Source organism: Festucalex cinctus, chromosome 4 (genome assembly GCF_051991245.1).
Source record: "Festucalex cinctus isolate MCC-2025b chromosome 4, RoL_Fcin_1.0, whole genome shotgun sequence".
Classification (NCBI taxonomy): Eukaryota; Metazoa; Chordata; class Actinopteri; order Syngnathiformes; family Syngnathidae; genus Festucalex; species Festucalex cinctus.
Window position 1 is genome coordinate 25,401,646 of NC_135414.1, and position 13,314 is coordinate 25,414,959.

Consider the following 13,314-nt stretch of genomic DNA (forward strand, 5'->3'; position numbering starts at 1 on the left):
CACAGCATAAAGATAACAGTTTATGCATCCGCAGTGTCTGTATAAAGGGAAGCACACATGTTAACCTATTAGTCGATGTAAGAAAGTACTAACTGTACGACGAGATTGACAATAGAAAATAAAGCTTAAAAACATTTACCAGAGAGCAATAGAGACATTCCCTTGAACAACAAAGCATGCACACTCAAATGTTTCGCTTTTTTTTTTTGTATTTGTTCTGGGATGACTATTGGTTAAACACTTATCTGTGCCATAAAAGCCCCATTATGGCCGTGTCCCTTTACAAGGCAGTGCAAGTCACATATAAATTTGTGGGCACTTATTTGTTCGGTTGTAATTTGTGTTTTTTTTTTAGACATGCCCCATCACACATACACAGACACACGCACACACCGGGTATACGCTTAGATAAATGAATGGAACCTTTGACCTGCAAACTAATGGTCAGCCAGGAGTGGGAGATTTTTCTATCTTTTGACTTTTATCAATGATGGGGAAATAAACAATCACTTGTGTAGTTTTGTGATAGAAAAGGTCTGTGTGGTTGTACCTGAGCTTCCCATAGGTAATGTCATGTTGCTCTAATTGAGGAAGATCTCTTATCGGTGTAGTGATTCACTCTCCTGACCTGGCCCGGTTCAGTTCCCACTCGGTGATGGTGTGAATGTGAGTGCAAATGGTCATCTTTCTTTATATGTGCCCTGCCTCCCAAATGACTGGCGACCAACGTAGTATGCCTTTTGCTCAAAGTCAGCGCTTGTTTCTCTCGAATTTTGCACTTTATTTTGCTGTAATTGCTTCGAGATTAAGTTACAGTGATACTAAAGGCAGGTAAAATAGAGGAACAGCTCAAATTATATGTTGTTTAATTATTAATTATATAAAATGCATTGAAATAGCATGCATAATAAGAGTAGAGGAAGGAGAATAATGATTAAAACTTTAACCAAACATGCCTTGAGGCAATCTTTGAATTTTCGGATATATCCTGAAAAACCCTCTTCCAGGTTTCAGCCTCTTTTGTAAATCCTCCTTATTGAAAGTGGGAATAGGGAATAGTGTTTGTGCTTCATATATCAGATGCAATTCAATCAAACGCCGAGGCTCGATAGTTTCTGTATGTTCAGTAGTGATGTGATTGTATTGCTGCTCACCCCAGGCAATGGATGCAGGCTGGAGATGTGAGAGACTTGAGTGCTGCCTTCACATTTAATGAAAGAGCTTTTCATTCAGACAGCACAGTAGTAGTCATGCACAACAATAAGATTACCTAAAATAGAACACTGCTCTCAAAACAATAACATATTTACATTATCTTCAGTCATACCTCATACCTCTGATTTGTATCTGTGCCCGGACAGATTAAGACCTCTCTAAATTCCATACTTGCTTTTCAAAGCACTTTTTTTGTTTTGTTTTTTCAGCTGCAGTCAAAAAGTATCGCCATGCCAATAGTGTTTTGTTAAAAAAAAATACATATTAAAAACGTCCATTACGTGGTTGTCCAAATACAACTGTATCACACATTTTGTTTTTTGTTTTTTTCAATAATCACTTTTTTTTTTCATTTTACATTGCACAGCAACAATATCTAGCAGTATATTAAATCTTAAATCTTGTAATTAGTTACACGGTGTTGTTACATTAAATAATTTCCAAACAGAATTATGTCAAATATCAATTTTAAATGATGTAAAATTAGAAGTTATTCAGCCCATTACCCGGCTCCATTTGTCATTTGTAGTGAGTTGACGTTGAGTGTGACATTAACTTATTGTAAAAGATAAAAATAGTATAACATCTCTTTTAAGTGACAAAAATACCAAGCCGAATAAGTTCTCAAAATAGCTGATTCTATTTTCTATGCACATTAGTTCTGTCATTTGTCAATTTTGTGATCTTTGTGGTGCATTTGTTTTAAGTGAATTTGATCACAATACATAAAAAAAAAATGACTCGCCCGTTTAAGCTCAACAGTAATACTATATTTTTCTGCCACCATTAATATTTGACATTGATGGGAAGGTGCTTTTGTAGAATAACACAGCATCTTACACAGCCTTGGTAATGCTATTCATAATGTGACCTTTAGGAGGTTAGTCTGATTATGTGGGATCATGTTAACACAATTAGCAACACGGTTGGGTGAAAGGCTTTTAACACATCTATATGTAGGGCCAAACCAACATTTTTTTTTTTTTTTAGGCTGATACCGATATTTGGCAGAAAAAATACAGATTACAGATTAATTGAAAAAATATATATAATGCATAAAATAACTTTTGGTCTGCTATATTTTTCCTTAAATTTACGTAAAATTAATGCTAAATTTCCATGACCTTTTTTCCATTTGTTAATAAAATATATATTTTTTTGTATAGAATACGCAGTAAAAATCATTTAAAAACTGAAGATATAATTAAACACAAGAAAAAGTCACAATGGACAAACAATTAAATTGAATGCAGCAGTGTTTCAAGTAATATTTAGGAATATCGAACATTTAACCAGTTTGTCATCATCTGAAAAGCATCATTTTATTCAACTCTGGTGCCTTTTTTTAAAAATACATATTTAAACATTTTCAAACAAATGTTAAATATAAGAATAGAAGACCTAAGTAAATACAGTAGCAAAATGTGAGCTCAAGGTTATCTATGTTCATTATTGTAAATTGTTAGGGCACATAAAGGGAAAACAGTCGGCCAGTCGGGCCCTAACGTATAATATTTTGTTGTGCATTAACCACCAGTGTATACATATGGGCAGAAACGTGACTACGAATGGATATGAGTGATGCAGCGATGCCCTGCTTTTTGGCGTCTATGCGTTTGTATTGTGTGCGCGTGTCTATATGGTTGTGCGTTCATGCATTGATCGTTTGCCAGGTTGACAAAATATGACAGTTTTCCTTTTTATTCTTTGAGATGATTCAATATCAACAATGTAAATAAGTCATTAGAGAGCAAGACGGGACAATCACAATCTTGTGTTCTGTTACATCTGCCCCAGGCCAAGTCATTTTGAGTAATATTGTCTTTCTTCATGCATGCAGTTTGCTTACATTTTTGTGTATTTGCTCATAAATAGTTGGCTGTGTTTAATGTACTGTATGTTTGTGTTTTCTCACATTACTGCATTTCAGTAACTGGAATGTGAAGGACATTTTCATCACTCTGTGTGATGAAAACTTCTTCCTGCCATCTTGGAAACCCATTTTTATACAAAAAAAAAAACATTGGGTAGGACATTGTGTTTCATTTACCGCTGCTTCCTCATTCGTCAGTCACAGTGCTTCTTTTATTGGTTATATTCTGTTCATTTAACAGTCTACGTCGTCAAATGGCTTGAGTAGTCAGAAGATTTTTTTGTTCGTACCTATTGAACTTGTTTAATATTTTAGATTTTCAGCCCCGAACCCCTTTGTACCCTATTATCGGAAAATAGGATAATCGTGAGACATAAGATAGTCCGACAATAGACTAATGTCACGCTAGTTTAAATATGCAGCCAGTGTGATAACAACAGCATGGTTCCGATAATGGATGGATGAATGTTAATGATGTTCATAAAGAGCAAGTGAAAAACAGCTATTTCCAGAAATAAAAGCAAAACTGAGTTATTTATAGACAAGGAGAAAAAAAAATACTACTTTGAATGTGCTTATTTTGGAACGGTGGCCCAATTAGAGTGACAGAAACTCAACACAACTGATAAGGGAGACAGAAGAAGACATTAAAGATAATTAAAATTTAAAAAAAAGGCTTTGTTGTGGCATATGAAGGCAAGCAACAGCGTACAAGAAGGGTGATTTCATGATGATTCGTTTCGTTGTTTATGGATATGTTTGCATGTCTTTGGAGAAAAGAGAAAGCAATGATTAAATCATAAATACTTTATCAGAGCATTATTAGAGCACTCACACACACACACAACTGCTGATTGTATCTAATGGCCTTTGTAGTGTTTGTCAAATTGACAGGAAGTAGGTCTGCTTCCCCCCATTCCAGTCCCATTAAAGACATAAACCATCCACTCGTGAGTTCTTTGAACTGACATGACAGAAGCGAGCATGAGACGACTCTATCGCTTCCCACCACCCCTAACAAACCCCCATCCAGCTACTTAGAAGTGTGACACTCATATGTGGCTCCAAAACAACATGATTTTGATCCTCTCATTCACCACTGTGTGAATACCTTTACAGTACTATACATCTGATTTGAGAAAACCGGCTGGACCACCCTTGGTGCATAAAATATTTCAGGACGGGCCTACATTTAGGTTCCAGTGCAGCATGTGTTGGCTTATACAATTTAATCACACTTAAGTGTAACTAAGCAGTACTGTTCAGTTAAGCTCTGCAACCTCAGCACAACAGTGAAATGCTGCTTCACCGTATTTGCTTTTAACTGTGTAACTGAACCGGGTCTGTAGACCTCAGAGCCCTACTTGGTGTATATTTATATTATACCCTAAAGCAGTGCTTCTCAAATAGTGCCTCATAGGATCTTCAGCTGATGTCAATTTACGTAAACTCACACTGGAGGCTTGCATGTGTTTGAGGTTTACATATATGTAAATATGCTGTGGAAAAAATGGTTGCTAGCGTCATTGTAAGAAAAATAATGGAAATAACCAGACTTTTTAGAAATGTCCTTCGCTCATCAAGATAATCATGGTTAGCTTGATGGAATTTCACCAAAAAAATAAAAAAATCTTTGCGGGATTAGATTGACAAATATATTATTGTTGACACTTTGAGAAAATACAGTTTATACATAAATGATGCTTTTTAAATGCGTACCATATTCTTGTGAGAGAAGCTGTAGAACATTGCCTATCCATTTTGCTGTGTTAAATATGAACTCATGAACTCCTGAACAGTCACCTTCAGTTGTCTGCTTTTTAGATTCTGAAAAACGCAGTTTAAAAGACCCATTATTTAACTATATTTAGGTAAATGATATGTTGAATCTGATTATTTTAATTGTAAATTGTTACAGTGATGACATATTTATTGTTTTCTTCAACTAATTTCCTCAAAATTAATTAAATGCCAACATAAAGTGTTCAGAGCTTTATCTGCATATCACTGGTGTTGGACTAAACCTAATAAGTTTTCATCCACGTTCCAAATCCAATCAAGGGTTTGGAGGTGCCAAAATCTGTTTGAAAATGATCAAAACATATGATGAAAGGTATTTTTTTATTCCTTGAATCAATGAGTATTTTCAGTTTTATCTTCTTTTCACCTTATTTTTTTTTCCTTCAGGTGACATGTAATTGTTTCACCATAAGTGACGGGGAGCTACAAGAGATTGGAGTTGGGCTCTATCCCAGGTAGACACACGCACACACACATGGCCTTGTGTGTAGAATGCACAACTAAATAGCTTGAGTTCCAATATAACTCCTAATTTTGCTCGTGCCCACTTTCACATCAGGCACAATACATTAGCGTCAAATTGAAATGCAATTCTAAAGCTGGCTGCCATATCACGGCAACCCAAACAAGCCCGCATATCCTTTACCCGCTCGCTTGCGGAGGCACCCGCTCGAATCAATCTCGCCGTTTTCTTGACAATCCTTTGAAGTACACAGAAGTGCGGATGTGTTATTTATTCTTTTGTCTTGAGGAGAAAAGTTGAAAACTCATATTTGACAGATTGTGTGGAGTGTTTGGGAACGGGAGGATCTTCTGTAGGTTTGTTTCCAACTGTTGTGACTCAACTCGCAGCAAGGCGCAGCATACAGTAATCCCGGTATGAGGAGCAGGGTGAATAAACTGGGAATTGGCCCTCTGTCGCATGTTGTTAGTGCTGCTCCACGCACACACACACATGCAGGTACCGCCAGCCAGTTTATCTGGCCAGTGTTGAGATGTCAGATGGTCACAGTAGCTTTATCACAGCTCAGCTCAAGCATGTGTGTCAGTGTGTGTGTGTTGTCCATTAAAGATGGGCCTGTTCTCAGGATGGTCCCCTGCCTATTCATATTTTGTGTTGCCTAGCAACCATGGTTTCACCAAGGAAGGAAGGATTACATGGATGAGGCGCTGTTCATATTTTCCTTTCCTACACTACCCCCAAAACTCCTTTTCAAATTTTCCAATGCTATTACGGTAGTTTTTTGGGGGTTTTTTGGGGGGGGGGTTTCCCCCCGACTTTTTTTTTTTTTTTTTTTCACTCTTTTAAAATTATAGTTTCTGTCACATTGACTGTCTGAATTCTTAGTCCCCGTTTTTGGAACAAGTATATCTAAAATCAGTTTGTCAGGTGATGAAGGTTGGATCCCAAAGCGCAAGACACAAATAAGATTTTAACTATTTATTCACATCGAGAGGCGTGGAACAAACTTGACTAGACGAGAAACAAAGAGAGTTGCACGGAGAGACAGTGGTAATAGAAGTAATAATCCGACAAAGGCGCACGCTTCTCAGGAGGCTTGTATAGACAAGGGATCGATCTGATTGGTTGTGGCTAGACATGTGGGTAACAGGACTGACATGGAATTATCTGATTGGCTGGGATTAAAGATTCTTGACGTCACATAGCCTAAAACCATTTGAAACTAGATGCTAGTTACATCAGTACATAACAGACACGTGACCTCACGGTCATGAACCCAACTTAACAGGTCATGAACTCAAGCTTAACCCTGGCATGACCCCAGACATGACAGTACTAGTAAGGGTATTGCAGTCTAGTCTGTAATGTTTGTCTTATTTGAACCAAAAACTCTTTAACGGCACACAAATGAAAAGTCTGGATGAGCAAAACATGTCATATTTAAATAAACCTTTCCTAATTTTGGAACATTTTGCCTTCTAAGAAAATGAAGTCCAAGTAAGCGTTGTTGGCAGCTCTACACGAAGCGACATATTAGCATTCTGGTGGGAAAAAATATGTCATTGACAATCGAATACGATTTACATGTATTGTGTTTTACAACGATACTTAACCATACTGTATTATAAATAATAATTTCACACGTACACAGTAGAAAAAAATGAAGCTTATAGTAAAAATATATGTGGCATACATACGGCGATGGTTACATTCTCAACCATGTCCTCTTTCTTGAGAAACCTGCTTGACTGACACTCCATCTTTCTATGGAATTTAAAAAAAAAAAAAGAAAAAAAAAAAAGTGATACTGCACAACAAATTGTATAAGAATCCTCAGAAACACACAGTTAATAGGGAGTTCGCCTAGAGACTTGCCCAATGTGTGGGGGTGAGTGGCCAATTGTGTGGAACTTCTCACATTTCCTGCTACACGACAGTAAAAAAATAAATAAATAAAAAAACGTGGAAAAGACTGTAATCTTACTTCATCCTTGAGGCTATGGCGCGCTATTAAACGGCCAGACAAACTCAAATACGATGAATGTCTGTACCTTCTACTACTTCTTGAATGTGTTTATGCCCCCGGAGCCATGTTAAGTTAGTCCAGAGACGTTTAAATACCATAAAAGCGTGTCCTTTGGTATCTTTAACCTTTAAATATCAAGCAAAAGCTCTGATAAACAAGCAGTGGCATTTAGCATGCTGCTCTGTTACATACTGGTCAACTACCTTTTCAAAAAGAAAAAAAAAATACCTCAGGAAGCCTTTTGTAGTGTTTGGCTAACTGTCCACCATGTTAAGCAACAGTTAGTTTCAGTCAGTGCCAGCAGACATTGTTCACGTTTTGTTGCCGTTTAGTTCATTAATCTAATTTGTATGCTAATGAGCTGCCTCTCCATCAGATAAAAAGCATAATGTGGAGGCCTTGATTCCTAGTTGATATTCAACCTGGGCCGTCGCTATTGTAGCTTGTAGAACAAAGCCAGGGGGTCGCGGATGCCGTTACAAAGACGCGCACACAATGAATAGAATAATGAGAGCAGGGGATCATAAAATGCAAAGGTCTTCAGTTTTTTTTCCATTGCCATGAGTGTTGAGAGAAGAGGAAATGCCTTCTCACTCTTTTTTTCCACAAAGAGCAGGCTCTGTTGAAATGCCACACCCCGGCAATGAATCCTACCTTTTCATTGGATATTTGGGTTATATTTTTTTTTAAGAGGTGGCATTACTACTAGGGATAGATCGATTATCGGCCGGACCGATTATCGGTGGCGACATTTTGACAAATGGGTCACAGTTTTTACTTGTTGCAAAAACATTTTGAACATATTCAGACAATTTTTCACTGTTTGCGAAGATCTTTTGAATCCTTTTACGAACCCTAACGAAAACCCCAAATTAGCTACATTGGCAAGTTCGCATGCATTTTTCATTTAGAAATGTATTTAAACTTCATAAAAGATGTTGCTGACACTGTGAACTCCTTATATTTTGTTTAAAAAAAAATAAAAAATAAAAATAATAATAATAATAATAATAATGAAGAAATTATGTTGAAATTTTTGAAAACTTATAGTAAAAAAAAAAAAAAACTTTTGGGAACTATTTACTTGCTTACTTTTGCGAGAATTTGTAAACAACACAGTCTACTTTTTATATGCTTAAAATTAAAAGAAAACATTTTTTTTTTGTTTTCTTTTATTTTGACTCTAATATTTTCTCTTTTACCGCAAGTGAATATTGGCTTGAAATATTGATTATCGGCCTCCTTGACTACTAATAATGGGTATTAATATCGGCCCTGAGAAAACCATATCGGTCTATCACTAATTACTGTGTATGTATATGTATATATATATATATATATATATAATGTGTACAGCCAGTATTGATCTCATTAAATGGTGCAGGTGTACCTTCTATTATTTTATTAAATATTTACTAGAATTTGTTTTTTTTTAAAATATTTAAAAAAAAAAAGTGTTTAGTATTTTTTACACTCATCCTTTAAATAATTTCAATGAATAATCAGTTTACAGACAGCATTAAAAAAAAAAAAAAAAACTCCTTCGGCAGTCAATCAAGTTTTTTTTTCTGTTGACACTGTTTTGAAATGTGAATATGCATTTGGGAAATAAGCTTTTGTTTTGACAGAAATGGAGTAGATGTCTCTTGGCTTGTTTGCGCGTGCTAATAGTGAGTTCTAATAGACAGACTGACGAATAAAAAGTGACATTTGTTATGGTAGAAGCAAGCATCCGATCCCAAATGCGTATTTGTGTGCATTTCATCAACTTGTTTATTGACTTTATGGATCAATTTGAGCCTTCAGCCTTGCGACATCAATCGGAATCATGGACCAAGAAGTGGATGCAGCCCAACACATAAATGCCTGAAAACACAATTTATAGATTGTTTTTCAGCGGAAACAATTAAAAGTGGTCCGTCCTTACCTCGGTTAACGTTGTCTGAATGAGCTGTTGCTTGCAGTCTGCTCCAGCGTAGTGAATTTCGTGAAACATTATGGGCACATGCGGGCTGAAATGGATAATAAAACAGGAGCAGCTTGTCACAGAAGTGGAAATAGATAGCCGACATTAAAGGTCAGCCCACTTTTATTGAGACCGGCCCTTATACTGGACATTTATACACCCAATAAATGGACTTAACAGTACACTTACCATGTTGCAACAGTCACAACTATTTACGGTTACTCAGTGCCACCATCCGCTCCTGTTCATGCTACATACTGAGTGATTCCTGCTTTAAAAAGTACATTGGAAAACAAACCAAAACATGTATCTAGTCTGTTTTTTTTATACCGCCTTCTATTTCCACTAAAACATAACTTATCATCTCCTACCTCCTCCTCTTCTCTCCTCACTCCCTCATGATGTCACCTCAGTTTATCGCTGCTAAACCATGACTGCAGGCCAAACTGCGTGACGGTATTTGAAGGAACAAAGCTACACCTGAGAGCCGTTCGGGATATCAAACCTGCAGAGGAGGTATTGTATGTATCCAAAAACACAAAGACTGGAAAATAAGATTTTAATTTTTAATTTGAATTTTTTTTTTCTGTGTTTAGCTAACAATTAGCTACATAGAGACGCTGTCATTGACGGAAGAACGCCAGAAACAGCTGGAGGAGCAGTACCATTTCACATGCCGCTGCCAGAAATGTGACTCCCAAGACACAGTAAGACTTTAAAACACCACACTGGACGCACATATCTTAACATGTCAACTAGAGGAGGGATAAAAGTATCGCTATGGCGGATCGCTTTGGTCTTCCTTTTTAAGGTCAACAGGTTCTCAATAGGGTTAACGTTTTGGGATGTTCATGGCTATGTCTTGAATAGAATAAAATTAAATAGTTTTTCCTCCCTTTTTATGCTAAAGCTACATTGATATTTTTTGCAGTGGAAAATATTCAGTTTTTTTTTTCGAGAATTATTTTACTGCAGTTTGCCATTCCAGGAAATGGCCAATTTGTAAATGCCACATTTTTTGCAGATGTTTTTGTTGACACTTTGTCACCTGCCACCCCTGATAACTCCAACTGAATTTCAGATGTTCTAGTAGGCTTTTCCTGACATTTCTTTTCTTGTTTTAGAAGACGCTTGTTTTTGTGCTATCGTGGACTGTTATTTTGAACCGCCACCACCATGCTGTACTGTTCTTCTGCTGATGAGCAGTGTTGTTTGCGCCAGATATCCGCTTTGAATTAGGGCCGAAAAGATCAACCAACGTGGATGTGTTATGTGTAGAAAAACACACACGCACACGCACACACTTGCTATGTTACTCTTATCCAAGTGTATCAGAGCAGAACATTCTCATTTTATGGTGTCTCCTGCTTTCTTCCTCTCTGTCACTCTTTACTCACCACACACTCTTACCATCTGCCTCCTCTTCTGACTGACTGCCTCCAGGGGGGAAAAAAAAAAGATCTTTCACCTGCACTTTTCTTTTTCATCTGTCTTGATCCGGTCCACCCTTCTATCTCGCCTTCTCTTTTTGAGCAAGTTTTCTGTCGTTCATATCCTGACTCTGATGACTCTTTGCCACTCCCGCTATTATCTATTGTACTGTCATGCAACATGCATGCACTTTAAAGTATTTTTCATATGCCAATGTCCACCCTCAGAGTATATTTTATTCAATCCGCCTTTGTTCTGGCCGCAACAGTCCGTATCGGCCTTTTTGTCGTTCCGCCACTCTCTTTAATCTTCTGATGATGATGGCAGTCTGCTCTGTTGTGACCCCGAGTTGACATCAAACCTTGTGTTTATACGCTCTAGGTGCTTTTGTGTGTGCGTCTGTTCGTGTGCGCACATAAAATACAGTAAGCCGTAGTGCTTGTAAAATAGCTTTTTGCAGTTTTATGATATTGGTGCAGGCTTTCAAGGTTTCAGATGAGCGAAACCAACCTTTGACGCCCTTGCAGCGCTGCCAACGTGCTATTGTTTGTGTTGAAAGGGAAATAACTGGTTGGCATTGGGATCATTTGCCGCAGATTGTTGTTGTACCTTGAGGATTAATTGGAGTTTGTGCTAGTTCAATAGATTGGTCATGATTTGCATGTTCTTTTGACAAACTCCACAACTTACTTTTTATTTAACTATAATGTCAATAAATGTAGAATAATTGAGTCTCTTGTTGTACAGTACATGCTTTTTTCTCATTTTACCGTGTTCGTCCTGCAATAGATTTTTTTTTGTCTCTTTTCCAGGACAGACTCATGCAGTCCGGTGAACAAGCATCATGGCACAAGTTGATGGAGGCGTTGCCAAAATTAGAAGAACTGAAGGCAGCCTCAGGTATCCTTCATCGCCACAAAGATATTGATTAATTGACAGTTTGTTAATGGCTTCTCTCAATTCCAAGCATGTTCCATGCAATCCAGTGAATACTATTTTTTCCCTCAAATGTCCTCAGATTGGCAAACCCTCCGAGAGAGTTGCACACATCTGTTATCAACCGAGAGTGCCGCTGTGCCCGATGAAAACCTCTACAAGCTCCGATTGACCGATATGGCTCTGGATTCTGCCGTTCACCTCGGTCACTGGGAGGAAGCCACAAGACACGGGGAGAGGACGCTTCCCATTTACAGGTGTGCATGTGTGTGCGTGTGCACAATGTGTGTTCATGTGTTATATTTTGGTTTTTATTGCCACACCAGTGGCCACAAAAAAAATCTTCATCTACACATCTACAGTGGTGTTCTAAAAAAATACCTAATAACCCCTGGGGCCATTTAAAAGAAGTCAGAAGAAAGGCCTGATAGCATATGAATGTTATTTAGAGTGGGAAGACGCTGGATTTACTGTATGTGATAAATTGAACCCAGGAGAACTTCTGCAGTTGAGTGTCATACTTTGATTTATTTATTCTGATTTATTTCAGATTAAGAATATTCCCCCAAGTAGGCCTAATGAGGGACAGAAGTCAGTTCCATAGTCAAACTGTTGCTATTTGATTATGCAGTGTTATAAGGCTCTTCATATAAAAATTAAGGGCTGTATTTTTCCATTCACGTATGTCACGTAGGCGCGATTCATTAGCAGCTGTGCCTGTCTTGTAATCATGGAGACGTGGACCTTTCCTGACGCTAGGATGTCATTGAAGTCCATGAAAAAATAAAAAATAAAGCAGACTTTAAAATTGAAAATGCCTTGATGAAGTGTTCAGGCGACGTGCGGATCGCTCCGTCAACAAACACTTTGAAGGACAGCATGTTTTATTTATTTATTATGTATGAAATAAAGCCAATACAAGTCATTTAATCAGAAAAAGAGAGCTTGTCTCTTGCATAAACTAACTCCTACTTAATCACTTCATTCATGGAACACAATTCTCATCTTTTTGTCTCTAAACACTAGGGATGTAACGATATCCAAACATCACGACACGATATTATCACGATATTGTGGGGGCGTTGGCGATATTTAAAAAAGATCACAATATTGTAAAAAAGAGAGCTCATACTAAAAAAAAGCACAATATTGTGCTTTTGTACACAACAGCAATGCATATAAATCACCTAAAATCTCTAATAACAATATTGAGGCACTTACTTGCTAATGCAAGCGCACATTGATCGCTTCACAAGCAAATTAGGTTCCCCTTCATCTGATAATTAGCATAGATTTTAAACATAAAAGGCCAAAACATCCCTAATGAAAATTAAATCGCACTAATAAACTAGCCACTAGAGGGTGCTAGAACTGCACAAATGGAAATCAATCTGACTTTTTTTCACAAATGTGTTCCTTTTAAATATTGTGAACATGACGCCGACGATATTGTGGCAGTTTTAATATCGCGATATCGCGATATCGCCCTTATCGTGACATCCCTACTTAAACACCACCACAAAAGGTTGAAATGAAACCACCTGCAAACTTTCAGCTTCAATCTGAAGTTGCTTACATCCAAATCAGGTAAACGTTGTTGGAAT

At 37.4% G+C, this 13,314-nt stretch overlaps 1 protein-coding gene across 5 annotated transcripts in view; it reads left to right on the plus strand.

Moving 5' to 3' along the window:
* The window catches only part of smyd3 (SET and MYND domain containing 3), a 49,673-nt gene that overhangs the window by 31,848 nt on the left and 4,511 nt on the right, over nucleotides 1-13,314 (plus strand). For all 5 annotated transcript variants that reach the window (XM_077519873.1, XM_077519876.1, XM_077519875.1 and 2 more), the window contains exons 6-10: nucleotides 5,276-5,343; nucleotides 9,757-9,859; nucleotides 9,940-10,050; nucleotides 11,587-11,674; nucleotides 11,793-11,967. In XM_077519873.1, coding sequence (XP_077375999.1) covers nucleotides 5,276-5,343; nucleotides 9,757-9,859; nucleotides 9,940-10,050; nucleotides 11,587-11,674; nucleotides 11,793-11,967 — 545 coding nt within the window. The remainder of the gene's footprint in view (nucleotides 1-5,275; nucleotides 5,344-9,756; nucleotides 9,860-9,939; nucleotides 10,051-11,586; nucleotides 11,675-11,792; nucleotides 11,968-13,314) is intronic.